General features: G+C 44.1%; 1 protein-coding gene across 1 annotated transcript in view; it reads right to left on the bottom strand.

Annotated features, from left to right (window-relative positions):
• lama2 (laminin, alpha 2) overlaps positions 1-27,981 on the bottom strand; it is a 160,936-nt gene that overhangs the window by 111,741 nt on the left and 21,214 nt on the right. Inside the window, exons 2-10 of the mRNA XM_084484286.1 lie at positions 23,203-23,376; positions 18,422-18,534; positions 9,262-9,313; positions 8,511-8,701; positions 4,570-4,749; positions 3,249-3,338; positions 1,213-1,330; positions 878-1,056; positions 1-32 (exon numbers count right to left, since the gene is read on the bottom strand). The exon at positions 1-32 is cut by the window's left edge and continues 68 nt beyond it. Of these exons, the coding sequence (XP_084340412.1) occupies positions 1-32; positions 878-1,056; positions 1,213-1,330; positions 3,249-3,338; positions 4,570-4,749; positions 8,511-8,701; positions 9,262-9,313; positions 18,422-18,534; positions 23,203-23,376 (1,129 nt within the window). The remainder of the gene's footprint in view (positions 33-877; positions 1,057-1,212; positions 1,331-3,248; positions 3,339-4,569; positions 4,750-8,510; positions 8,702-9,261; positions 9,314-18,421; positions 18,535-23,202; positions 23,377-27,981) is intronic.

Below are 27,981 nucleotides of genomic sequence, written 5' to 3' on the forward strand. Positions count from 1 at the left end.
GGGCGGCAGGGCTCCAGGTCCTCGGGGCTCACCTGCACCGGTGGAGCACAGGGAGGTGTCAGCCCACTGGGAGCAGGTCAGCTACTCTCCGCAAATATGCTCAATATGAAACCACAACAAAGGCTTGTATGCATAGATCTGGACCTCACCGTCCAGTGTCCCTGGGCAGCGCTTTGTGATGTGTGTGCGAGCTGCTTGAGCCAGATAAGCAGCGCTATACCGACCGCTTGACGGACCAACTGAACCCACCCAGTCAACTAAACCAGCAGATCGGCCCACCCAGTCAACTAAACCAGCAGACCGGCCCACCCAGTCAACTAAACCAGCAGACCGGCCCACCCAACCAACTAAACCAGCAGACCGGCCCACCCAGTCAACTAAACCAGCAGACCGGCCCACCCAGTCAACTAAACCAGCAGACCGGCCCACCCAGTCAACTAAACCAGCAGACCGGCCCACCCACCCCACAAAACCAGTAGATGGGACCCACCACACCCGACCCACTAAACCAGTATATCTGACCCACTCACCCCACTAAACCAGTAAACAAGACTCACCCACCCCACTAAACCATTAGACGAGAACCACCAAACCCACTAAACCAGTAGATGGAACCCCCCTACCCCACTTAACCAGTAGAGTGGACCCCCCCCACCCCACTAAACCAGTAGATGCCCCCCCCCACCCCACTAAACCAGTAGATGGGAGGCACCCTACCCCACTTAACCAGTAGATGCCCCCCCCCCACCCCACTAAACCAGTAGATGGGAGGCACCCTACCCCACTAAACCAGTAGATGGGATGCACCCTACCCCACTTAACCAGTAGATGCCCCCCCCCCCCACCCCACTAAACCAGTAGATGGGAGGCACCCTACCCCTTGTGGCCTGTAGAAGCCGGTGCTGCAGCTCTCACAGTTGACGCCCGCGGTGTTCTGGCGGCAGCCGACGCAGACTCCTCCCCCTCGGCGCTGGCCCGTGGCGTCCAGGCTGAGCGACAGGTCGGCCACCGTCTGGTTGAAGAAGCAGTCGTCGGCCTGGCCGTGGCAGTTGCACTCTGGACAGGAGACACACAGTATGATCAAAAAAGAGGTCATTATTGCCTGGTGAAATAAATAACCCCCTCCTCTGAGGGAGTTCCTGGGTGAACGCAGTGGTTTGGAAAGAGGGGTTATCTGTGAATTTTTTTGGACTATATTTAGATGTTTCTCACTTTCACAGACGTGGCGGGTGAGGAAGGTCCCAGCCATCCAGGGTTGTTGTTGGTAACCAGGGCAACAGCGATCGCAGCTCTCGCCACAGGTATTGTGTTCACACTCGCAGCTGAATTTCTGTGAAGGAGCGTACAGGGAGGTGTGCAAACATGCGTTAACACAGGCGAACATATGCACAGATACAGAGAGACAAACACACACACACTCACACACACACACACACACACAGATGGAGTTGTTTGAGGGAGAGTTGAGCAAAAACGTAGACGATGAGGATGAAGTGCTTTTCTTTTTCACATTGACGATCAAGTATGTGTTACAAATGAATAGAATTGCAAGTGGAGGCCAGGCACCTGTCTCAGAGTACTATTATCCCAGTGTATTCATGCTTTGAGTACTATGATTACTTTGAGCACCTTTGCCCAAGTCAAGAAGTAATGCAAGGGGCATTTCTCCTTGACTTGGACAAAGTCTCACTCTGCAATGCTGACAAAATTCTGGGCCACAAGTGTGAACTATGTGTTATAGGGATATATTTACATCAACATGTGTCAAATAACATGAGAAATATTACATGAAGGACACACTGTTCAACTAGCGTTCTATGTTGATGTGGGCATCGTTTTAACCTGTTCCTCATCCGACCCGATGTCCACTCAGTGCTCCCGTGAACAAGTTGCATGTACACCAGTAGTTTGCATGTTCTTACAAATCATTGTGCCTTCTGTTCATATGTACAGGACCTTTATAAGATCTTTCAGCCCTTTTAAATGACTGACGTATTCATAGAAAATTCAAAAATAAAATCATGAAATATGTATAGCACTTAAGACAGCAGGGTAGGTAGGGAGTAGGGGAGTAAGGTAAACAGAGTTAATAAGGGTGTTGTTATCAAGATAATAACTATAATTCATTGCATTTGTATAGCACTTCACATAGCGTAGCATAGAGTGTGTGGGGATAGGACACCTCATCCACTGCCATTACCACATAGCACTTCACAAAAACCACATCATTCCGGTTGGCCTGCAGCCTATACCATCAACGGTCTCACTATCCCGTGAACAACACAAGAAAGAAACGCAATCTCTGTACACGTCGATGACATCACTGCCTGTCAGAGACATCACAGGGTGGAAGAGAGAGAGAGGTGGCAGCCAATAGGAGCTCAGAGCCCCTGCAGGCCAGGCAGCGGACACCGGCACGCAAGAGAGTGTCTGAATGTCTGACACAGAGAGAGAGAGAAAGAGAGAGAGAGAGAGAGAGAGAGAGAGAGAGAGAGAGAGAGAGAGAGAGAGAGAGAGAGCGAGAGAGAGAAAAGGAGAGAGAGCGAGAGAGAGAGAGAGAGAGAGAGAGAGAGAGAGAGAGAGAGAGAGAAGGAGAGAGAGAGAGAGAGAGAGAGAGAGAGAGAGAGAGGGGTGAGAGTGGTGTCAGCTTTCGAACACTCCACTGTTTGAAAATGAGATGACCTCGGTGTAACACCTGTGTCATCTGCAGACATGCACGTGCACACACACACACACACACACACACACACACACACACACACACACACACACACATGCACACACACAGATCAACCTGGGTGCAGGTTGCAGACGGCTGGAAAGCAGTCAATACTATGGGTGTAGCCTGGAGCTAGAGGAGAGGTGGTGTGCGTATGAGCTGAAGTGAAGCTGGGTGGAGGAGATCTCAGCGTGGGGGGCAGTGTGGGAAACAGTGAGATGATACTGAGTGAGAGAGACAGGCCAGGATGGAGGCACAGTGAGTAGATGGATGGAGGGAGAAACTATACATGTACTGTAATCAACATGGCCTGATAGACCAGACAACTACTGGAAACTAGGGATGGACCGTCAAGGCCACTACTGGAACTGGAGACGGACAGAAAAGACAACTACTGTCAAGGGACAGACGGACAGACAGGATAACTACTGGAACTAGAGACAGACAGACAAACAAGATAGCTACTGTAACTAGGGGCAGAGGATGGACAGACAGACAGACAGACAGACTGACAGACAGACAGACATACCTTTGTTCTTTCATTGAGAGGGCAGGCCTTTGCATGGCCATAGCAGATACACATGCCCCCTACAGAGATGTCCTTGATGGAATAGTAGTACTGCAGTGAGAGAGAGAGACACCGGGTTACACTTCAGAGAGTAGAAGTACTGCAGTGAGAGAGACACCAGGTTACACTTCAGAGAGTAGGAGTACTGCAGGGAGAGAGACACCAGGTTACACTTCAGAGAGTAGAAGTACTGCAGTGAGAGAGACACCAGGTTACACTTCAGAGAGTAGAAGTACTGCAGGGAGAGAGACACCGGGTTACACTTTCATTTCATTTCATTTCAAACCTTTATTTATTCAGGGAAGCCAATTGAGAGCAAGCTCTCTTTTACAATGACGCCCTGATCACAAATATAGAACAACGCACACAACAGCGACACCAACAAAGTATCAAGCATAAAAGCAAAAAAACACACAATTATAAACAGATACACTTCAGAGAGTAGGAGTACTGCAGGGAGAGAGACACCAGGTTACACTTCAGAGAGTAGAAGTACTGCAGTGAGAGAGACACCAGGTTACACTTCAGAGAGTAGAAGTACTGCAGTGAGAGAGACACCAGGTTACACTTCAGAGAGTAGGAGTACTGCAGGGAGAGAGACACCAGGTTACACTTCAGAGAGTAGAAGTACTGCAGGGAGAGAGACACCGGGTTACACTTCAGAGAGTAGGAGTACTGCAGGGAGAGAGACACCAGGTTACACTTCAGAGAGTAGGAGTACTGCAGGGAGAGAGAGAGACACCAGGTTACACTTCAGAGAGTAGGAGTACTGCAGGGAGAGAGACACCAGGTTACACTTCAGAGAGTAGGAGTACTGCAGGGAGAGAGACACCAGGTTACACTTCAGAGAGTAGGAGTACTGCAGGGAGAGAGAGAGACACCAGGTTACACTTCAGAGAGTAGGAGTACTGCAGGGAGAGAGAGAGACACCAGGTTACACTTCAGAGAGTAGGAGTACTGCAGGGAGAGAGACACCGGGTTACACTTCAGAGAGTAGGAGTACTGCAGTGAGAGAGAGAGCGAAAAAAAGAGAGAGAGAGAGAGAGACAGAGAGAGGTAGAGGGAGAGAGAGCGAGGGAGAGAGAGAGAGAGAGGTAGAAGGAGAGAGAGAGCAGTAGAGAGAGAGAGAGAGAGAGAGAGAGCGAGAGAGAGAGGGATAGAGAGAGATAGAGAGGAGCAGCACTGTGTTACCCTGCGTGCATAGGGTCACAAAGGTCAAACCGTGTAAACATGGGTACATGCAATCCAATGTTTTTATTTCGCCTCCCCCAGCCCTGCCCACCCGTCTCGTCACGATGGGGTCCACATCTCTTGGGTCGTTGAGCGCCAGGGTCATGAGGTCAGCGTTGAGCGTTCTGATTCGCTGGAACACCAGTCGGATGAAGCGGGCGGAGGTGAAGTTGAGCAGGGTGGGGGAGGGGTCCTCGGCGCTGGGCCGCCCGTTGATCAGGGAGGTGTGGATCTGGGGAGGAGCAGAGGAGGTGACACTCGAGTCGTGAAACCTTCCTTCACCCAGGACAGTGAGGACTGTTTCATGATGTGGTTATGTGTTGCAACGTGTTGCTTGAATATGCAATCATTTGGCGATGCTGTGAAGGTCTCCGCAAGACCCCTGATCAACAGTAAATCAGGGCCTAACCAACAGTCAAATGGGACCTCTGACACCTCGCTCAAAGGTACTAGGTTCTCTTCACAGTACCCACAATGTAACATGTGTACCTACTGCTTGATCCCACATACTCACTGTCATTTGTCATAGCTAAACTACAAAATAATGACATTAAATCAGATGTAGCAATTGCAATTACCCTCGTTCAACCTGTAGATGGTGCTGAACCTGCAGTTTGATTTGTAAGATTGACACCCCTTTAACCAGTCCTTTGAGACAGCTTACAGCTTTCTTTCGTTCTTTCTTTATTGCTTACTTTCTTCCCTTGTTTCTTTCATAACATTGTAAATGTGTCATTCACTGTATTTATATATTAATAAACACTGATTTATAGTGGATGTGGTAGTCATAAGTATATGTCAATTCGATTACATTAGAACCAAAGTAAATACGTTAAGGATAAATAAAGGTGTTTTGCATGCTAAAACTAAAACTCTGTCTTTCTTTAATTTCTTTCAGCAGGAAGTCAATACTAACTTCCATCACGACTTAGTGAATCATATGAATTGCGATCACTGTCATCCCTCAAACACATCAAATACATATTGAGAAACTCAACAGTTCGCCTGTTGTCCTGACTGTCTGCCTGACTGTCTGCCTGACTGTCTGCCTGACTGTCTGCCTGCCCATCTGTCTCTCTCACCATGGCAGCCAAGCAAACATTCGGCTTTGCCAAACAAAATGACTTAGAGAGTAGTCTCTCTCATCTCTCTCTCTCTCTTTCTCTCTCTCTCATGTGTCCGTGTATCACTGTGTGTTTATGTGTGTGTTTACATTGCTGTACGTGCATCTTGCGATGGAATACTTATTTAGGAATACTTGATGGTTGCAAGCTGTACACTGTGTGAGTCCATGAATGTGTGTGTGTGTGTGTGTGTGCGTGTGTGTGTGTGTGTGTGATTTACGTTTGTGTGTGCATGTGTGTATATGTTGCGTACGTGTGTCTGTGTGTGTGATTTATTGTGTGTGAGTCGTGTGAGCAAATGTGTGTGTGTATGAGTATGGAGGGGGTTGTTAGTTTGTGTGTGTGTGTGTGAGGCTGACAGCTCCCTAGCAGCTCTGATCACAGTGAAACTATAATGAGTCGTAGGCGATGTGTCACAGCATCGTGCACACACTCCCAATGTCACCACACTCATCATCACATCTCTAACACACACGCGCGCGCACACACACACACACACACACACACACACACACACACACACACACACACACACACACACACACACACACACACACACACACACACACACACACACACACACACACACACAAACCCTGCTCAAAAACTCTTGACACCCGTCTGCACTACCTCGTTCCTCCCCCGCAAGGAAGACACACACATGCTTGCACACACACAAACACACACTTGCAAAGACACACACATCCAACCCAACTACAATTAGGTTGTTTAGGAAGATGTGTGAACATTTTCTGCATGTGTGTATGTGTGTGCGTAATGCCTTTCTAAGTGTGTATGAATTCATACATAATCCAAGAGCATATATTGTGTTGATTGTGATATTTAACTGCTTTATCTTACTTGTGTAAACCAACCAGGTGGTAGTACACCTGTGTCCGTGTCACTGTGTGCCTGTATGACACCAAGACACTAGCCTATCATCTTTAACATGCACCCCTGGGCTTTCCATGATGCATGCATGTGACTAGTCTAGAAACCCGCACAACACACAGCATTAAACCTTTAAACCTTTATATTTTGTCATTAGGTGTATTCAACCATCACAGCCTCAGATAAATAAGCAGTTCAACTTTCCAAAATAGGATCCTTTCCATCGTTTAACTTTTTCATTTCACTTTTTCACAGTCTTCTGCACTCTTATCAGCACGCATCTCGGGAAGGGCTTTGTGTTGTGTGCCGAACAGAAGGGACTGTGACAGCTCAGTAAATTGCCTCGGCAACAGTGTGCTAATAAAACAGATACTGTTGGCTGTATTAATTCCACAGGTTTAAATGGTACTAGCTCTGCTTTCGAGAATGTTATTTCAAGTAAGCAGACGAGTAAAGATCTGCTAATCCTCTTCTCATATATCCCAAGAGAGGTTTTTCTCAGAGAGGAGTAAGGCGCAGGTGACTTTGTATTCTGTGGTTTGTGGTGTTACAGACAGCCATCGCTGCCATCTATTCAACATTCTCTAATAAGTCTACTGGTGCCTGTGTCTGACACTGGCTATATGGTTACCATGTTGCTAGTTAAAAGGGCACCTCCAGCATATTCCGCCTCTTTTAAGTTAATGATGTCCAACAGATTGCTGTAATCTATTTTGCAGTCACCGGCATGGATAAATGTTGAAAAGGGAAGGATTTGTGTTAACCCCTTGAAAATGTGGGGATCCTTGTAACACAGCAATGGTCCTTGTAACACATGGATGATTATGGAGGCTGTCACATCTACTCATCAGGATGAGGTTCTGTTCCTTGCGCTGCTTGTTCTACTTCCTAATAACTAGCGAGGAAGTCCTAGGGTGCTAATGCTATTATTGGCCTGCAGGCATTATGCTTCCATAAATATCCCTTTACCATCATAAGAAGCATCAACTGTTGTTGTTGTGAGTTAAGAATCTGTGAGAAAGACCTATGTAGGTGGAATGATATCAATTGCCACTAGTTTATCTGTTTGTTTTTATTTCCTCAATGATATACACTTTCACAGAGCGGAATTGTTAAATGAAATAGATTATTGAGGGTTGATCATTTCTGCTGTCCCTTTTACTCATCTCTACACTTTTTATGTATTTATTTACATCAACTTCATAAACTTGATCAATATTATTCATTGTATGCATTTGTCAGATTAGCAATGAGCCCCATGCGTGCTCATGTGCTCCGTGACATAGCCCATCCTAGTGGACAGAACTACTTTCCAATGTGGTATGACACCGGATATTAGAAACCCCCATGCCCAATGTAATCAGGCAGGGTTATTAACTCTGCAAAGATACTTACGTATCTGATGCAAAACAAATCCACTTCTTGTGGGGCTTCGTCTGTACTTTACTTCTGTGGTTTGAGCGCAGCAGCAGAGTGTATGAGGACAGTGGTTCTCAACCTGTGGTACGTGTACCACTGGTGGTACGCAAGGCTACTGCTGAAGAACAAATATTCTTCAGTAAATAAATTATAATGGCATGTTATTATTTAAAAAATTGTGTGCTTTGTGCATGCCATCATATGTTTTCCAGGTTAATCTTTTCCATTTATATTTTTTGTTCAGCTATGTTTGCTAAGACACATAATGGGACTTAAATACACAAGCAGGGCTGTTGACTGTCTTTCCACTGTTTCCCACAGGCCATGGCCATCCTTCACTCATAATTGTGCATTAAGCTGGCACTCTTTGCTCAGCCACTGAATGTGTAGTCATATTTCTTTTACTGTTATTACTGTTACTGTTATGCGTACAAGGTGTTTCCTGAAAGGCAATGACAATTCAGCGCTAAAGCCACAGTCAACGGTTGGGAGCCAGAGAGTCAGAGCGCAACGGTACGGGGCTCACGATGAGCGTACAGCGTATAGAAGGAGGCGCTACCTCGCCGTTCTCCAGCGGCTGGATCTTGGAGTAGAAGGAGGTGCAGATGACCTCGTCGTCTCTGGTGTAGTACGGGGGTCCGGTGCGTGGGTTGAGGTTGAAGCGAGTCAGGCACTCCGTGTCCGTGATGGCGTAGTACTGCCAGGGGTCATAGGTCACACCATCCAGCGAGCGCTCCAAGACCCAGTTACCTGACAGGTGCAAGATTATAATTGAACAATGTAATGAATACCAGCAGGGGAATGTGTGTGTGTGTGTGTGTGTGTGTGTGTGTGTGTGTGTGTGTGTGTGTGTGTGTGTGTGTGTGTGTGTAGGTGTGTGTGTGTGCGTGTGTGTGTGGAGGGGGGATCAATGTAGCATTGAGGGAAATGTCTGTGGCCAGATTGATAAGTTCAAACATGTTAAATAGAGATAGGGGGTTGATCAATAAAATGCTCAAGCCTGGTATTTAATTGTTTTTTTATCGATTGTTCATGGTAACTCATACATTCTCATAGTATTGATATTCTCAAAAACACAAACATTAAACAACTATACCCCTTGGATGTCCAAAATATTTTTTAATAACTGTAATAAATTTAGCCAGAAAGTCATTAACAGTTTAAAAATATGTGAGTTAAAATGCCTGCAAAAGGATAGAATTCATTTTGGTAATGGCTCTGATTCATGCATTCAACTCCCTACCCAGCAAGTGTTTACAACACAGAGAGCCGCTAGGGGACTCAGGCCCCATGGGAAGTGAGAGGTTTACCTGGACGGGGTGAGTTGGCAGCCTTAATGATCACATAGGCAATCTGGAACACCTGGACCGGGAGAGAGAGAGAGCAAGAGAGGGAGAGGGAGAGGGAGAGAGAGAGAGAGAGAGAGAGAGAGAGAGAGAGAGAGAGAGAGAGAGAGAGCAACAGAGAGAGAGAGTTAGAGGTTTATTTTCTCGCGGTATCATTGCCTTTGACATCGCTGGCACCAACGCTAGGCTTTTGGTGAACCATACCCCAAGGGTTTCCTTGGAAGAAGAGCATTGGTTTTGCCTCATTCATATATAATAGCAGTGTCTGTCGGTATCAATTCAATTTGGTTATATAGTGCAAAAAATGAACTGCAGAGAGACCAAAACAGCAGAGGAACATGCGGATTGGGGTTCTGATTGTGTAATATTAACCAACTGACCAGTAAAAATATATGTAATTGTCAGTTAGATAGTCAGTCAGTTAATCAGTCAGTTAATCAGTTGGTTATTTGGGATGTTTGATAAAAGACGCGTGGATATGAGACCCTGTATCGAATTGCAGAAATTAGAATGCAGAAGGCACCGACCATGTGTGTGTGTGTGTGTGTGTGTGTGTGTGTGTGTGTGTGTGTGTGTGTGCATGTGTGCGTGTGTGTGTGTGCGTGTGTGTCTTCATGTACATGTGTGTGCGTGCATGCGGGTGCATGTGTGCAAGCATGTGTGTGTCAGGGTGAGGGGTGTATTTCAACGTAACCTTATAGCAGTCAATTGAAATGTACCACAAAGACACACTGTCTCTATTCATACAGTATGTGTGTGTCTTCATGTACATGTGTGTGTGTGTGTGTGTGTGTGTGTGTGTGTGTGTGTGTGTGTGTGTGTGTCTGTGTGTGTGTGTGTATGTGTGTGTGTGTGTGTGTGTGTGTGCGTACGCGAGTGTTCATGTGTGTAAAAGAGCAAAAGAGACAATAATCATACAGTGTGAGTTTAGCTTGTGTGTGTGTGTCATGTATTGGGTTTTGATCATAGCTGAAGCTGTTTTTCTCCCCTGCCTAAACCATAACCATCTGCATAAAGTGTTGACAAACAATATTACAGACGGTATAAAATAAGAGCCTTCCATTCCATTATCAATATCGGTCATAAATACACAACAAACATGGGGGAAGAAGCTGAGTCAACAGTGATTAGGGCCTTGCACCAGATGCCATGTGAACGCACACATTGGAAAATGGAGACCATTTGTAGCTGTGACTTGTGTCAAAACATCCATTAAATTAAATTCACTTCAATTCAACTCCATATAAATCAAATGTAATCCATATTACTTCACACTCTCTTCTATGTCAGTGTGTTCTATCCACAAAAAACACATCGCCAACCAGGAATAACACCTAGCAATCGCAATAGATCTCTTGATATGAACTCTATCAAGGAATTCCTTCTCGGAAAAAGGCAGAGAAAGTAAGTACAATATTGACACCCAGACCCATGGCTTGTATGGCTCCAAAGCCAAAACCCAAAGACACCCATCCCAATCCGCCCAGGTCCACCTTATCAGGCGCTGGTTCTATCTATCTATCTAAGTACTGGGAGGCGGTGTGCTGCACCATGGTGCAAGGCTGATACCATGGCTGCTGCGAGTTCCATTCGGTTCCCCTAGGGGGGGTGTTCATTCAGGCGTGAAGCAACCAAAGAACCAATCGCGGCAGCACATACAAGTGTGTTGCCCTGCGTGTCCTGCCTGGTAATATAACTTGGACGAAAGCAGTCCTGATAGTTATTCCCCCGACGAAGGAGCCACAGCCATTGTGATTCGTGTTAAAGACACCATGAAATAGGAGCAGACTTTCTCACCTGGTTGGTTCATTTACAATTCTATCCAGTTTATGGACGAAGCAAGAAATGGGTTTAACTTTTGGTGTCCCAGGAATAAAATGTTAGTATTAATCGTTACGTGATGAATCGGTTGGTCGGTAGCATTACTGCTATATACAACAATTCATAGACAAGACAGAAACAAAAAAAATCTATTTTGAACGCCATCTTGAACAAAACTCAAGCCAAATAAGCACTTAGCGAACTGATGAGAAAATGAACGGCCCAGTCCGTCCCTCATGTCCTGCATAACACAGTGTCCAGCCGTTAATCAGCCATGGAGAATGCGTTCTGATTGTGTTATTTGATTCATGTAAACAGACATACGCGCACGCACGCACGCACGCACGCACACACACACACACACACACATGCCAATGAACAGCTGTTGTTTACAGTTCACTTACACCAGAGTGTTAGGAAATGCCTCCGGTCAGGGAACCAGCGGTGGACTCTTGATTGACTCTAAACTGCTCAAAACACACTGATGGGGATTTGTATTAACAGTGTGTCTCATAATAGTATCAATAATAGTGATACACAATATGACCCATAAACGTTATGGGGGGGGGGGGCGCAATGGGCATGGGGATTTTGTACTTGAACTTGAAATGTTCTCAAAAACACCCAGATGCAAAGGGCCTGCATCCAAACTGTTGCTGTTTCCCTGTCTGTTCCCTGTGCTCCCACTTTATAGACAGCTGCCACAGTCGAGGTCGGAGAAAGCGTCTCAGCTACTTGGACATGAGATGTTAGATTGGACACTGTGCAGCTGAAGCGTAATAATGCACGCCATTTCTTTAGGCCCCTTGGAGGGTAACACCGGGGTCAAGGCATGTGTGGTGGCCCCGTGCATTGTGTTTGTATGTGCACCAGTTTCATCAACATACGATCAGTGTGTGTGTATGTGTGTGTATATGTGTGTGTTATAGTGAAAAATATGAAAAAATCGGACTCAGAAACACAGACGTACACACAGTTGTACACACACACACACACACACACACACGTACACATTTGGTAACAACATGACCTTAAGACTTTTAAATACCAACCCTGAGCACCATCCAGCAAACCAGCAAGGAGACGCTGCAATCTCTCCTACAGTCTTGCTTTCTGGCCCACGCTTCCAGACAAGCCATCAAACAGTGCAATGGAGTTCAGTGCGGCTCTCCATTCTAGAGAGAGCGCAAACCATTCTCAATGTGAATCCTAAAGGCCAAATATAAATGTATTTCATGAGTCCTTTCTAGTATATAATTATCATTTTTTTTTCTACTTTTGTTTTCATTCTCAGAGGTGACAGCCCTGAGACGTTTTTCAAATTAACATTCATCATTCCCCGTAAACGTAGGTTTAGTCTCCGTTGAACGACATGAACAAAAGAGAAAGTGAAAGCGAACACCTTGACATGTTTCCGCTGAGTGCAGACATGGATCAACTCTTCAGAGAGAGAGCGCCGGCCGGACTGATGAGGTGACGGCAGGTTAAGGCAAATTGGCTGAATTGGATTGTTGGCAGATTGCTGGTATATTATTCTGTAATGCAATGTTATTCACAGCTCTGATCGACCCTGGCTAACTCTCCATTTTCCGCCCACGGAAAAGCAGAGCCAGGGAGTGAACGGACTATCGCAATAAAACCGTCGGTCAATCAAGCCATAGCTCTGCTAATAGCCCCAATTTCAATGAATCTGAAGGGGAAAAAAACTGAGGAAATGTAATTTCATGTCGCAAAAGCATACCACTACAAATATGGCATACACATTGAAACAGTGTCAGATACATTTTTGCCTTTGTCCAAAATAACAAGAATCAGTTCCAAATAAAACATGCATACCTTATAAGCTAAAGTAGTTCACACATTGATGAATAATGAGCCTGAATAAATATATGTAAATACACACACACGTTTACTTTTATTTATTTCAAATAATGAATGTGTTAATTGAACTACATTGAAATGACATACTATTTGTAACCAACTGGTAAAAATAAAGTAAAAATGAGTAAAGACAGAACATTTCTTAAAATGTACACACTTGTCTTACTGCAATGGTAAACCTGGAGAAGAGCTGCTTTTGTAACAGCCCAGAAAAAAAGAATGCAGGAAGGTTGAACGCATATGGCGTAAAACAAAACTTCATATTCACCATGACATCTATAAAGAGAGCCTCCGTGCCTACAATTTAGACTTAAAAAGTGCTAGAGAAACATTTTTCTCCAATATCATTAAAACCAATACTAATAATGCCAAAACCCTATTTGCAACTGTTGACAGACTGACCAACACAAATTCCACCTGACCTTCATTCCATGCAGAAATGCAATGTGTTTGCAGCATTTTATACTGATCAAATTGAAAGCATCAGATGCGCCATCAATGTCTCCACTTTAAACAAAAATGTTGGACTACCACCCTGTTCAGGCAAAAGTAACGTGGAAATTACATGCTTTAATGTCATAGACTCTAAAACTCTTGTGGAAACTGTGACACAACTAAAGCCATCCACCTGTTGCCTTGATACTTTACCTACCAAGCTCTTTAAGAATGTTTTTGACTGCCTAGCAATAGATATTGCAAATAGTTAACAACTCTCCCCAATCAGGCAATTTCCCAAAAGCCTTATTATAGCCAGTTATTAAATCCCTTTTAAAAAAGTGGAGCCTAGATGCCTCTATTATTAACAACTACAGACCAATATCAAATTGACCCTTCATAAGTAAAATCATTGAGAAAGTTGTCCTCCAGCAACTTAGTGACTTCCTGGCATCAACTGGTTGCTATGACACCTTCCAATCTGGATTTCAACCCCTTCACAGCACCGAAACCGCCCTTATTAAAGTTGTAAATGACATCCGTCTTAACACAGACTCTGGAAAAATCTCAATACTAATGCTACTAGACCTTAGTGCTGCATTCGACACTGTAGACCATACAATATTTTTGGACAGATTAGAAAAATGAGTGGGGCTTTCAGTCTTAAATTGGTTTAGGTCCTACCTACAAAATATGAACTACTTTGTTTCCATTGGTGACTTTGTTTCAGAATGTTTCAGAATCAGGGTCCTAAGATCAAACCTTGTGGGACTCCACATGTCACGTATGTGGAGTCCCACAAGGTTTGATCTTAGGACCCTCTCTATTCAACATCTACATGCTCCCACTAGGGCAAATCATGCAAAATAACAATATTGACCATCATTGCTATGCTGATGACACGCAAATATATGTATCGTTATCACCAAATGACTATCAGCCCATAGATCTGTTGTGCCAGTACATTGAGCAATTCAAAGACTGGATGTGCCGAAATTTCCTTCAACTAAATGAGGACAAAACCGAGATAATTGTTTTTGGTGCTAAAACCCAAAGGCTTAAAGTAACCCAACACCTTCACTCGCTGTCCCTGAAAACCTCAATCAAAGCCAGAAATCTAGGGGTTATCATGGATTCAGATTTACATTTCGACAGCCACATCAAATCAGTTACAAAATCTGCATATTATCACCTTAAAAACGTAGCAAGACTTAGAGGGCTCATGTCTACCGAAGACTTACAAAAACTTGTACATGCATTTATCACTAGCAAGTTTGATTACTGCAATGGTCTCCTTACAGGTCTCCCACAAAGGCAACTACAGCTTGTTCAGAATGCTGCTGCTAGAGTTCTAACAAAGACCAAAAATTTGAACATATTACACCAATTCTTAAATCGTTACATTGGCTCGCTGTATGTCAGAGAATTGATTTTAAAATCATGTTGCTAACCTATAAATCCCTACATTGTTTAGGGCCAAAATATTTAACTGATATGCTTCCACTACATAAGCCTTCTAGGCCACTAAGATCTTCTGAGACCAATCTGTTAATTATCCCCAGAGTCAACACGAAACATGGGGAAGCAGGATTTAATTACTATGAAACAAATAGCTGGAACAAACTCCCTGAGGATTTAAGACTTGCCCCAACTCTGACAGCTTTTAAAACAAGACTGAAGACTTGTACGTTTGCTTTAGCTTTCTGCTAAATCTTAAATCTACAAGCTTTTTTAACTTTGCCTTTATTTTCTATCTATTTTTTATTTTACTACTAACTTTGCCTTTATTTTCTATTTTTACCAGAGAGAAACATGATCTGATACCAGAGAGACTGGGTTAGAGTCCTAGAATCTGGGTTGGAGTCCCAGAGAAAGGACCAAGTTCCTTTAGGTCGGGTCGGAGTCCCGACGTGGGTAAGGACCAAGTTGCTTTAGGTCGGGTCGGAGCCCTGACGTGGGTAAGGACCAAGTTCCTTTAGGTCGGGTCGGAGTCCCGACGTGGGTATCAGAGACTGTTGATCTTAAATACATTGCACTTTCTAAACTGCTTTTTTAACTTTGCCTTTATTTTCTATCTATTTTACTTTTTTTTACTTATCTATTATTTTCTTTTATTGTATGACAATGTTTATATGTGAAGCACTTTGAGTCTGCCTTGTGTATGAAAAGTGCTATATAAATAAAGTTGCCTTGCCTTGCCTTGCCTAAGCAAAAAGAGAATGTAATCCTGTGTGGCCAGTGGATGTAGAAACACACTCATGAATGGTTGCCCACCTGTGTGGCTCTGCATAAAATCGAAACAATCGATCGCTTCTCATACAGAATTTGACAAGCCTAAATGGTTATTGGAGTTATTAAAATTCCAGGTCTCTCAACAGTATATAAATGTGTTTTTGTGTGGAACTTAAAAGCCAGTGACAGTTCAAGGTTTGCTCTTTTTAATTAACATTTTTCAGAGAACCCAGAAGACAGACTGCCATTTGTTTCTAACAACACCCACACAAACACACACGCACGCACGCACGCACACACACACACACACACACACACACACACACACACACACACACACACACACACACACACACACACACACACACACACACACACACACACAGGCACCCTCTCTGAGTATTCAGTTCTTCAGTCCAGGGGGCTTTGGCAATAACAAGAAAGGAAATGAGGGTGGTGATGTCATAGATGATAACCACACATGTATACGCGTATGCACACGCACACGCACACACACACACACACACACACACACACACACACACACACACACACACACACACACATATAGGCAAACCCCCTGTCATTTTCTGATTGAGATGACTATGTGGTCGCAAGGGAAATTCAGCATGGTGGAGGGTAAATAGCTTTCCCTTGGATACACAAACAGACCCATATACACAATTCAAATGCACACACATGTGGGCAAGTAAAAAGCACACACACACACACACACACACACAGATATACACAGATACACACAGAATGAATGTGGAATAGAAAAACATAGTCATATAAAAACAATATTTCTGGGTATAAACTACAGACTAGAACACTTTGCAGCTTTTCTGGATTCACATACGCATGCCTCTTTTATGAAAGGTTTAAACATTGACTGGTGTGCGTTGCCTGGATTGTGTTGGTAAAACCACTTAAGGGTGTATAGCGGGATGGTGTGACGGCTGATCTGCCCATGCATGTTTCAGCTTCTTAAATATTTGGCCTTCGTGTCTCCATCAACACATCTGGGGACAAGTATCACACTCCAATCTCAATCAATCTCACGCACGCACGCACGGACACAGGCGCACACACACACACACACACACACACACAGACACACACACAGGCACCATGTGTGTGACAAGTGATGGATGGAACTGAAGTCATTAACATGTCAAGATTGCCGCCCCTCCACATTTTTTTCTCTCTGCCGACTGAATTATATTCACTCAAATGAATGCAAGGATAAAAGCAATCTCACCATTCCGTTTCTGATTTTCCTATACCCCACATTACTGTCTCGTATCCAATCAACTTTGATTCAGATTATGTCTAACTGCCATTACAGTGGAAACTACTCTACGACCACTGCTGTTACAAACAATTAAAATAGTTGAATTAAATTTGTCTCATTCTCAACCTTTCCCTACACAGGTTTTGTGCCTGTGTGTGTGCGTCTATGTGTGCGTGTGTGTGTGTCTGTTTGTGTGCACGCATTCCACTAAATGCGGAAAAGCGGTTGCAGCGAGATATAGCATCATCTCATACAAATGGATGGGCGGCTCAGAAAAATAAAAAGCTTTGGAAATCAAAAGCTACACTGGCACAGACAACACCTAAGCTTTCTATTGTGCTGTCGGAAGCACAATAGAAACTGGTGCAGTCAGTTCCATGGCACAGAAACAACCCTTTCAACAAGAACCAGCTTTAAGGGGAGACCGTTAAGCTCTGCTATGTGCTAACATCGGGGAATGCTGCTTCACACGGCTGTTGTGAACAAACTCGTCCGCGAAGTTTGTTGATGCCGCGTCTGCGGCATCAACTCATTTTCGCTGGGGGAAAACCTGCGGACCATTGACCAACTGTTGATGTCATTGGTCCAACTCAGCCATAGCGTGACGGTTCTCCTTGAATGTACCAAACTCGTCCCATTCAGCCGCGGGGCAGGACTCACTGCAGGCGCCCTCTGTGGGACCAACCCCCAGAGGATCTCTCAGCGCTAAGGAGCCTGGTAACTGGCAGGAGCTCTGAGGCCTGAGAGAGGACACTAAAGAGCGCTGCCACATCCTCACCAAGGGAGCCTCCTCTCTCCTCTGCTGGTCGGGCAGAAGGGGACCGACTCACCGCAGTGTGAGGACTGCAACATCATCCCCGTACACGCCGAGATAGCCACGGGGAGTGGTACAGTGGTACAGTACTGTGGACTAGCCTGGGTGTCATGTGTGTATGTTGGTGGGAGTGTGGGTGTGTGTGTGTGTGTGTGTGTGTGTGTGTGTGTGTGTGTGTGTGTGTGTATGTGTGTGTGTGGGTGTAAGTGTTGGTCTGTGTGTGGGTGTGCGTGTGTGTGTGTGTGTGTGTGTGTGCGTGCGTGTGTGTCTCTACCTGTCTTAATTTCTGCTTAAATCAAGGCTCAAAACCCATCTGTACACCCTGGCTTTTCTCCCCATTAACCAATCTTACCTCTGCACTACTATCTTTGTTTATATGTGGATGTGGATTTTATGTATTTTTAAATTTAATATTGTTATTTTTACCTTCATTTTTTACCTACTGAATGCACTATGTACAGCACTTTCGTCAGTGCAAACTGTTATAAATGTGCTTTATAAATACATTTTACTTACTTACTTACTACCTACTTCATGTCCAGACTGGTCACATGGTGGTACTCCATGTGTGTGTGTATGTGTGCGTGCGTGCGTGTGTGTATGTGTGCGTGCGTGCGTGCGTGCGTGCGTGCGTGTGTCTCTACCTGCTTCAGGTCCAGGGTGACAGTCACATGGTGGTACTCCATGCCGTTCTTGATGGAGGGGCTCTGCCACCAACGATTGGTCCCATCGATGGCATATTCTATTGGATGTTGTTCTATAAAACACACACACACACACACACACACACACGATCAAACAAAGTTTCAGTGCAGCTGGATTAGACTTCTTTACTAATGATTTTTTTTTTTTTTACACACTTTACTAATTTCATTTCAATCTATTTTCCTTTCCAAGATGAATAGAACATTCAGCTTCGGTCTAAATGCAGAGCACTTTAAGGAACATTTAAAAGCATCCCTAGTTTTTGGACATTGTCTGGGGCACTGTGATATTTCAAGCAGTCCAGACCTTCGACAGAGCCCCGTTTCAAATAACAGAAAAAATATGAAAAAAAAAAAAACATATTGGAAAAAATAATCAGGATTACATTTAATATTTCTAAAAGTTACGAGAGAAAATTTTCAAAAAGTTACAAGAGAAAACTCCTAGAAGAAATGTGATGGAACAGGGAGGTAGCTTATTAAAAACGAATTACACACAGCAGGACATTTAAAGACTTCTTGGCTGCCAGCTGTCCATAAACACACAACTTATATCTGACATTTCTTTTCGATTTCTGCACAGGAGTCCACGTGCTCGGGGAACAGTGAGAGACATGTATCACTTAGTAAACACTGGGCTTTAAGAGTGTCTTAAGAGGCATGGTTGAGTGGCTGGTGTGATGGCTATAACCTTTATGAGCACACTTTTCAAAACATCATCTTGTAACGTATGAATTGAATTGAATGAATTTACAGATCTTTTTTTCAATTGCTCTATCTTTCTATCTGCAAGCCTTTTAATCACACACACATTCCAAGGACTCTGTCGGAGCCGCACGTTAAATTCTAACCAGCGCTGAACTCAAACAAACAAAAGAGCAAATAAGATTCAATGATGACGTATTAATAACCATAACGCATATTTGACTATGAATATCCATATCCAATATTGAATATCCACATAGTCGTCGGAATTGATCAACTAAACCTAAAAACATAAGAAGCGAGTAAGACTGAACTCACAATTTACTTTTTGTGCACAGAATATTGTAAATGTAAGATAAAAGCCTTGGAATACCATGGCTGCATGGAGCCTGAGCCTGTCCTTGCTTCTTGTTGCCCTTAGCAGCCCTCAGTAGACCACAGGACAACACACCCACAAAAACAATACAATAATACTTAACCTTAATTTAACCTTCATTAAATCAGACAAGACTCAGCGAGATTAAAATCACTCCTTCAAGAGCGACGTGGCGAATCAAGCAGCATACAACAGTGTTACGTACATAGAGCATAGGGTGACCCAAGGATAACACAGAGCCAACACACAACAGGAATGAACCCGTTCATGTGAACAGCTAAAGTTTTTAAACATGGGTACTGCCTGGAGCTCTCCAGTTCCAAGGCCGCTTCCGCTTCAAGTGTTCCTGCAGAGTGTTCCAGATGGAAGGTGCAGCAGACTTTCAGTCTCTACCCCCGCTGTCCGGACACAGGGAGCGGACATGGTCAGTGAAGTCCAGACATCCCAGGCATTGACCGCTTTTCATTATTCTAAGTTAATAAAGTAAGTAAAATAACCTGCTATTACCAATGTGGAACAATGTCCTGATTCAAGCGCAGGCCAAATACATTGGAAAGCAGCCCAGTACATATATAAATTATAGACAAATAATGATGCAACCACAATCACTTTCCAACATCTTATGTAAAACAGGAAAGTGCTTATTGCACAGGGAGTCATTCGTCAGTGATCAACAAAGAATTGAATAAGAAGCATGTCTTTGCCATTTCGGTCTCATACAATACTAGAGACACAAAACAAGATACATTGTGGATACAATGGGGTCAGGTATTTCAATCATCTCACCTGATGTATAACAGAGATGGCTGCAAAGCATTTACAAATCAGTGGTAAATGGTGAGAATCAGCAGAAAATAGACAGTTTTCCTAATTTCTCATGTTCCTTTTCCTTCCATCCTTCCAGCTTAAGCCAGACAGCGGTCGAACACTTTTAAAGACATTTCCAGTTCAGAGGTGCTGATTTATTTACCAAAGATCGATTCACACAAAGGAGACCCTGAAATGATGCAAGCAGCAAAACACAAATCAAAACCTGCTCAAAACATTTGGTAAATTCAGCCTTAATCCACATTTCACATAGTTTCTGACAATAAAACCGGCTTCACAGCCAATCCTGATATTGTAAGGTGAGTTTCTTTGTAGGATGTCTTTTTGCTGTTTATTGTAACAAAATAAAACAAATATAAGTGAAACCTTGTTAACGGTGTCTATGTTCGTAATCTGACAAACAAAACTACAGACAAGCCATGTAATGCACACGTGCAAATGATGTGAGTAGTCATCCATTTAGTCACATCTCCCTCCCTCCCTCCCTCCCTCCCTCCCTCCCTCCCTCCCTCCTTCCTTCCCTTCCGTCCTTCCTACCTACCTCCTTCCCTTCCTCCCTCCCTTCCTCCCTCCCTCCCTCCCTTCCTTCCATTAGCTTTCTGAACTCTATAAACAAACATCTAAATTAGTGGCGCAACAATTAGTCGCTTAATCGATTAGTCAATCGACAGCAAATGAATCAAATCTAATTTTGATAATCCATTAATCAAGTCATTTATCAAGTGACAATAACGCACATCTGCAGCTTAATGTTGCAGCTCAATTCAAATAATTGGTTCATGGATCATCATAAGCGGAGGAGTCTATTTTTTCTTGGCTGCTTGTCAGATAAAGCAAGCACATCTAAGACACACTTTGGACTCGGGTAACTCTTGTATATTTGAGTCTTTGTAGAGTCTTTGTCATTGTATAGAGTCTAGACAAAAAGGTGAATTTACTCATCAGAATAAGTATTGTTTGTTCGATTCACTTTGAAAATAATGGTTCAGTCGCAGCCTTAATCTAAAGATGTCACTTCTCCCCTGTTCTACATCTCCATAAATCTTTCTCCACCTGTTTACGGCTCTCTCAGATCAGCTGGCTGGCAGGCTGGCTGATGGATGGACACGCTGGCTGGCTGACTTACCGGGGGTTAAATGAGTCATTATTGGCTGGCAATTATGTTCTATCACTTTGTCGGGAGACGTGATTAATTCTGCAGTCCAACCGCTAAGATGCAACTTGCAGACAGAAGATTACATACCAAATCATTAGTTAACATCTGTGCAGTTAGGCAGCATTCAGACACCTTTAAAACTAGATAGTATGATGAAAAAGCTGAGCAGGAGCCTTCAGGGTGTCAGTGTATATATATACCATATATATACTTATATATACATTGTTGTTCCCATATATATATATATCAATGGCGATTTCTCTAGGACTGCAAGGGAAGCTCAGCTTCCCCTAAAATTTCCAAAATTAAATGGTCAAATATATACTGTTGTGTTAACATTTCATTGACTAAAAATGTGTTAAAACACGTCCATCTTGAAGAAGAGTTCGTTCAGAATCAGCTGCTTATTGCAGGTCGACTGACTCGATTTCCTTCTCATACATTCCCGTAGCGTCACAGCAGTGGTGATTTCTCTAAGACTGCAAGGGAAGCTCAGCTTCCCCTAAAATTTCAAAATTAAATGGTAAAATATATACTGTTGTGTTAACTTTTCATTGACTAAAAGGAGGAGTGGGCTGGCCTGGACGCTGGGCTTCTGCGTGATGATTGGAGGGTTTGCGAAAGACTGAGTTGCCGTTTGAGTGACATCGATTTTGAACTATAAAATGTCGCAGGAGCTCTCTTTAGTCCTCAGTCCCATTGCAGATTTTGCAAGCGAGTCGAAAGACAAACTGCAACCAATTTCTTTATATTTTCTTGGCGAAATTGCCAATTGACAATTTTCATCGTACATTTCATACACTTATACACTCAATTCCTTGTTTCAGTTTAACATAATTCCCGCATTTCCTTGTTCAAGTTTAATATTGTTTTGGTAGCTGGCCATCACTTTGATTCAGGGAGCCTGAGGTCTGAACTTCAAGTCCTGTATTCAGATCAGAACTTGCAGGGTGGCAGGGGAAAGCTGTGTGATTTCTTGGTGTTCCTTAAAGACATGGAGTTGGACAGTGCAATGCCTCAGCTTTACAAACTGTTCTCATTAGTGGCAACAATTGGAGCTACATCTGCAGGTGTGGAAAGGAGCTTCTCCTGTTTAAAGCGGCTCAACACTCATAACACAATGGGCCAAGGCTGTTTAAGCAGTCTAGCTCTGCTGGCCATTGAGAGGACACTGGTCAAGTCACTGGAGAATACAGCTAGTTGGTATGACAGGTGTCACAGAGCATTTCCTTGAAAAGGAACAGAGAGCAGAATTTACATATACATAAATTGACAATCTATATGATGTAGGCCGAAAATGAGCTTCCCCTCTTTGAAAGACCAGCAGTCGCCACTAATATATATATATATAGTTTGTGTGTGTAAGTATATACTATGTATTTATATTTATTTATGTATTGTTGACTTGTTCCCATATATATATACATATAGTTAGAGTGTGTGCGTAAGTATATACTATATAAATATATATATATATGTAAAATTGGAGTGTGCGTGTGCATGTATATACTATAAATCTATTTATACGTATTGTTGTTCCCATAGACATTGATATAGTTCCGGTGTGTGTGTTCCTTTGTGTGTGTGCGTGCGTGTGTCGGTCAGGGGAGAGGGGAGGGGGGTGTGGGGGTGTGGGGGTGTGGCTGTGGCTCCTACCTAAGGGTTTGCTGCTCTTCTGGTTGCAGACGCGGCATTGCGGCCGGTTCCTGGCCGGCTGCCCCGGGACGTGCTCCACCAGCTTGCAGAACATCTCGGGTCCCCGGGAGCCGCAGGTGGCGTTGGCGTGGACGTCTGCCATGGTGGCCAGGTTCAGCACCGCCGGGAACAGACCTGGGGAGGCGGGGGGGAGACAGCGGCCATTGGCATTTAAGAAAACACACTAGTGGAGACGAGCCGCCGCAGAGCGCAATTACTGGGTGGTGACGCTGGTGATATTTCCTTAGGACTTAAGCAGGCGTTCAGTGCCGGATGTATGAGAGACGGCGTGAGATGGGATGTGGCGTGTGTGTGCGTGTGTGTGTGTGTGTGTGTCATTTAAAACAGCTTAGCGACGATCTCCCTCTCAACCTGAAGAAGAGAGATGAACAGAAAGGGCATGTGCCCATCGTTCTGATCCGATGGTACGGTAGAGATGTTCACCAAATGCAGAATAACTACGGGTCATGGGGAATAGTAATAATATAAATTATCAATAAAAAGTCAGAAATTATATTAATTATTTTCAGAGAGTTTTTAGATGTTGTGAATACGTTGAACATATTCTTTTAAATGTGGAGGATGACAAAAATCCTGAATTGACAAGGCTCATGGTGCATGTGCTTGATGAGTTTGATAACTTGCCTTCACCAAAATGAAAACCATATGGTGTATTTTCAAAGATGTTTGTAGTAACCTAATGTTCTGGAAAGACATTGTGCTTCCTGCCTAATACTTTCCAAATGTCACACACAAACATGCACACACACACACGCGCACGCGCACACACACACACACACACACAAGCACTTTTACAAATCCACAGATGCAGACACATACTTTACAAGCCCTTTACAAACACATGACACTGTCTCGCTCGGTCTCTCTCTCTCTCTCTCTCTCTCTCTCTCTCTCTCTCTCTCTCTCTCTCTCTCTCTCTCTCTCTCTCTCTCTCTCTCTCTCTCTCTCTCTCTCTCTCTCTCTCTCTGCCATACATATCAAATCAAATATTCATAGTTGCACTGCTATCTGGTGAACTAACGGGAGGCATGTGTCGGTGTATTTAAAGGAGAGCAACAAGAAGAAGCAACAAGAGTGGAAAGGAGAAAGTGTTGCATGTTGATTGTGTGTGTGTGTGTGTGTGTGTGTGTGTGTGTGTGAGAGAGAGAGAAAGACTATTTGGGCTCAGATGAATCCAGCTGTTTGGCCAGATGTCAACACAGATGAACTGTAAAGAACATCTGAGGAACTCCAAATCTCTCTTTGGCTCTCCCTCGCTCTCTCTCCATCTCACCCACACACTTACTCACTGCTAGAACATACACACACACACACACACACACACACACACACACACACACAATCAATTATGAGACAAAAACTTTGATACTCTTTTCCAATCCCCTCACTCTTCTTTCATTCGTTCTCTCGTTTATCCACAGACAAGAATTGCCTCGCGTTTATCTCGACCCATGAGAAAATCGATGATACCAACACCACAGAGAAGGTTTTCACAGAGGGGAGGGCTGTCGGTTCAACCCCATCGTTAAGGCTCACGTCATCTTTGGGAGGCTTTATGTGAATTTATTATAATGAGCGAAATAGTATAACGGCAGGCATCAGCATCAATGGCTCCCCAGACGGCGCTGCACCACACATCCACACACAGCATGGGGGTAGCCTTCCCTCTCCCTGCCGGGGGCCCTTTGACTCCAAAAAGTGAAAAGGCCGGGCCCTGAGCCCGGAGACTGGATTTTACACCAATATTATTTAGTAACGGTAACAAAACGGTATAGATTACAATGTTGAAGATCATAGAAGATATACTAGGATGTAAAAAAAACATGGTTTTGGCTTCACTGGCCCTTTAAGGGAATATCATATATTATATACATATAAAAATATACATACATAATACAAACAGTAAAACCAGCCCTTAAAGGTTGAATTTCAATGCATTAAAACAATGTAAATGTTAAGACAAGATTTACTACACCCTGTAGTAAATACAGTGTGCAAGGGCAGCCTCCCTTTTAAACCATCAATTAAATGAAGTAGTCATCAGTATATGCCTTGGCCCATGTTTCGGACCCAAAAATGTAGAGAGACACACATCTTAAAAAGCTCTTCATGAAATATTAAGTGCAAATATGGCTTTCAAGTCGCAATAACGGCCACGGCTCTTGATCCTTTCCAGGCTAATTAATAAACCGACCGTGTAAAGTTTTAGGTCACCACCTCCCCCCCTCCCCCCTCCCCTTCCCTCCCCTGGGACACACTTCATAAAAAAAAAGCCTAATAACTACTGACATTTGTCAATGCTGGGGAATTGAAGGCAACATCCCTCACTGATCACAGCCACATTAAAGCAATTTCAAAACCAGATGCAAATGTCCCGGAGACGGCCGCTGTAATGTCCTCTCATCTCTGGGCTGCTGGTAATGACACAGGCTCCATATACCAGCCCCCCATGTTGGCAGAGGCAGTCTCACTGGGGAGGGTAGAGGGGGACTAAGAGCCAGCGTAGAAATGCTAGATGATTTATATGTTTTTTTTGGCAGGCAATGCCTGCATCTGTCCCTACAACAGCAGTAGCTCTACTCACCGGAAAAATGTCAACACATTTTTTTGAACAGGAAACTTTGTTTATCTTTTCCCTCCCTCTCTTTCATTGTTAAAATGGCACAAACTTAATCTGGTACATGCACAAACACAACACACAAAAAACAACGCAACAACAATTCTACAAAATCCTGGAAAGAGATTCCCGTAAAATGTTGAGTGTAGGCAAAAGGAAGAGCCAGTGCGTCAAGCATTATGCAGAAGGAAAGAAGGAAAACAGCTTAAGAAGGAAAACAGCTTCGTAACCCATTCAGAAGACGAGCCACCACAACAGGCCAGGAGGAGGCTCCTAAGGCTCAACTGGTTGACCGCAAACTACAACCATCCCGCTGGGCTGTGATTTCATGTCTCAGCCGGCCTGCTTCCGTAGGCCTCTTTCTAAGCCCGATAATGATGTGATATAATCCATTGTTAAAAAAAAGAAGAAGAAGAAGACACATCGAGGGCTGAATGTGTGTGACGCAGAGGCGGGACAATAGGTGGACCGCTGACCACAAAAGACCGGTATCTTCTGGGCCATGATGCCCCAGGGAGATGCTCAGGAGGGGCACGGCGAAGGCAGCCATGGCAGAGGGGACATAGAAACAGGAGAATAAATAGGAACACGGAAGCTTCTAATCCAGCGGAACTGATCGTAATGATGGAGATGTGAGGGACGACGGCGATGAGGATACAATTGGTTCTACAAATTGATGAACCCGATAACATTGTGTGTCACAGCGACATCCAAAGGGATTCCGCTACCACCAATGCTATAAGATTAGTGTGTGCCTGAGTTGGTGAAAGGCATTATTAAACTAACAAAGCGATATTTTGCACAGATAACACTTCCCCCAGAGGCTGTTTGTCATTCAAATGAGCAAAACCTTTTATAAGTATTGCTATCAATATCGAAGCTCTATATGAAGCTCTGTATGAAATGGACTTAACATTAGACAAGCTTGAGATTTGAAGGGCGCTGTATGTGGCGAGATATTTTTAAGATATGGGGCTGAAATGCACGCACACACACACACACACACACACACACACACACACACACACACACACACACACACACACACACACACACACACACACACACACACACACACACACACACACACACACACACACACACACACACACACACACATCCAGTGGGGCTTAATCACCTGACGCTCTCTCTGCTCTGATAACCATGGTAACCTAGCAGTAGGTCCGTCCGTCTTGTCTGTCTGATTCTGCTGTCTGTATCACCTGTCTGAGCGTCTCTCTCTTGGCCTGCTAGTTCATGCTCTATTAAACATGCATGATCTCTGAGGACATACATGAATATATCATCTACTGAGGACGGTGCCATCATAAAAGCACATTTCAGAGGAACGGAGAGTAAGACCATTTACTGCACACATGGTTAGACGGCTGTATTGGACGCCAATTTATGATCACCGCAGGCAGAAGTCAGACTGTGCCCGTCCAACTTTTGTTCAGATCTCTCTCATAACCCAGTCTCCAATGGAAGACAGCCTCCATGCTGGAAGGTTCATCACACGCATGCGTGATGCCATTTGGATTGATCTCTTTGGAGGGGCTGTGTTAATGGCTGGGCAAAGCAGCTGGCCCGAGTTAGTCTGATTGGAGTCTGGGGCTGGGTGAGGCTGCACACCTGTTGCACATTGAGTAATCTATGTGCACAGGTTAGAACAGCCACCACCACACACACTCAGAGAGAGATCTCCTGCATGGCAGCATGGACATGGACCTATAAAGAATGGACACCGGATTGAAACACGGCGCCCATTCATTCCTATGGAAACTGCTCAGTGGCGCAGGGCAACATCAAAGATAGAATTGCTTCCGCATCATGGGAGCCTAGCCACGCCCTAGTGCATGACGTACCGGATGTAGAAATATTCTCGTTCTCTAGCATTGTTAGCATTGTAGCATCATAAGCGAGAGGTCTGAGCGAGCACAGTCGCATTGTTTACCGACCATGGAAGTTACTAACCCCCCCTGATTATTCACTATATGTGATACTGTACGTGCACTGAGCCCTTTTGGAGGCCTGGCCAAAACATTTGTTTCACTACGACTCCTTTCAGCTGTCCACCCCTCCTTCTCCGGCTAATAAAACGC

The sequence above is a fragment of the Micromesistius poutassou genome (genome assembly GCF_964030765.1).
Source record: "Micromesistius poutassou genome assembly, chromosome: 19".
NCBI classification, from domain to species: Eukaryota; Metazoa; Chordata; class Actinopteri; order Gadiformes; family Gadidae; genus Micromesistius; species Micromesistius poutassou.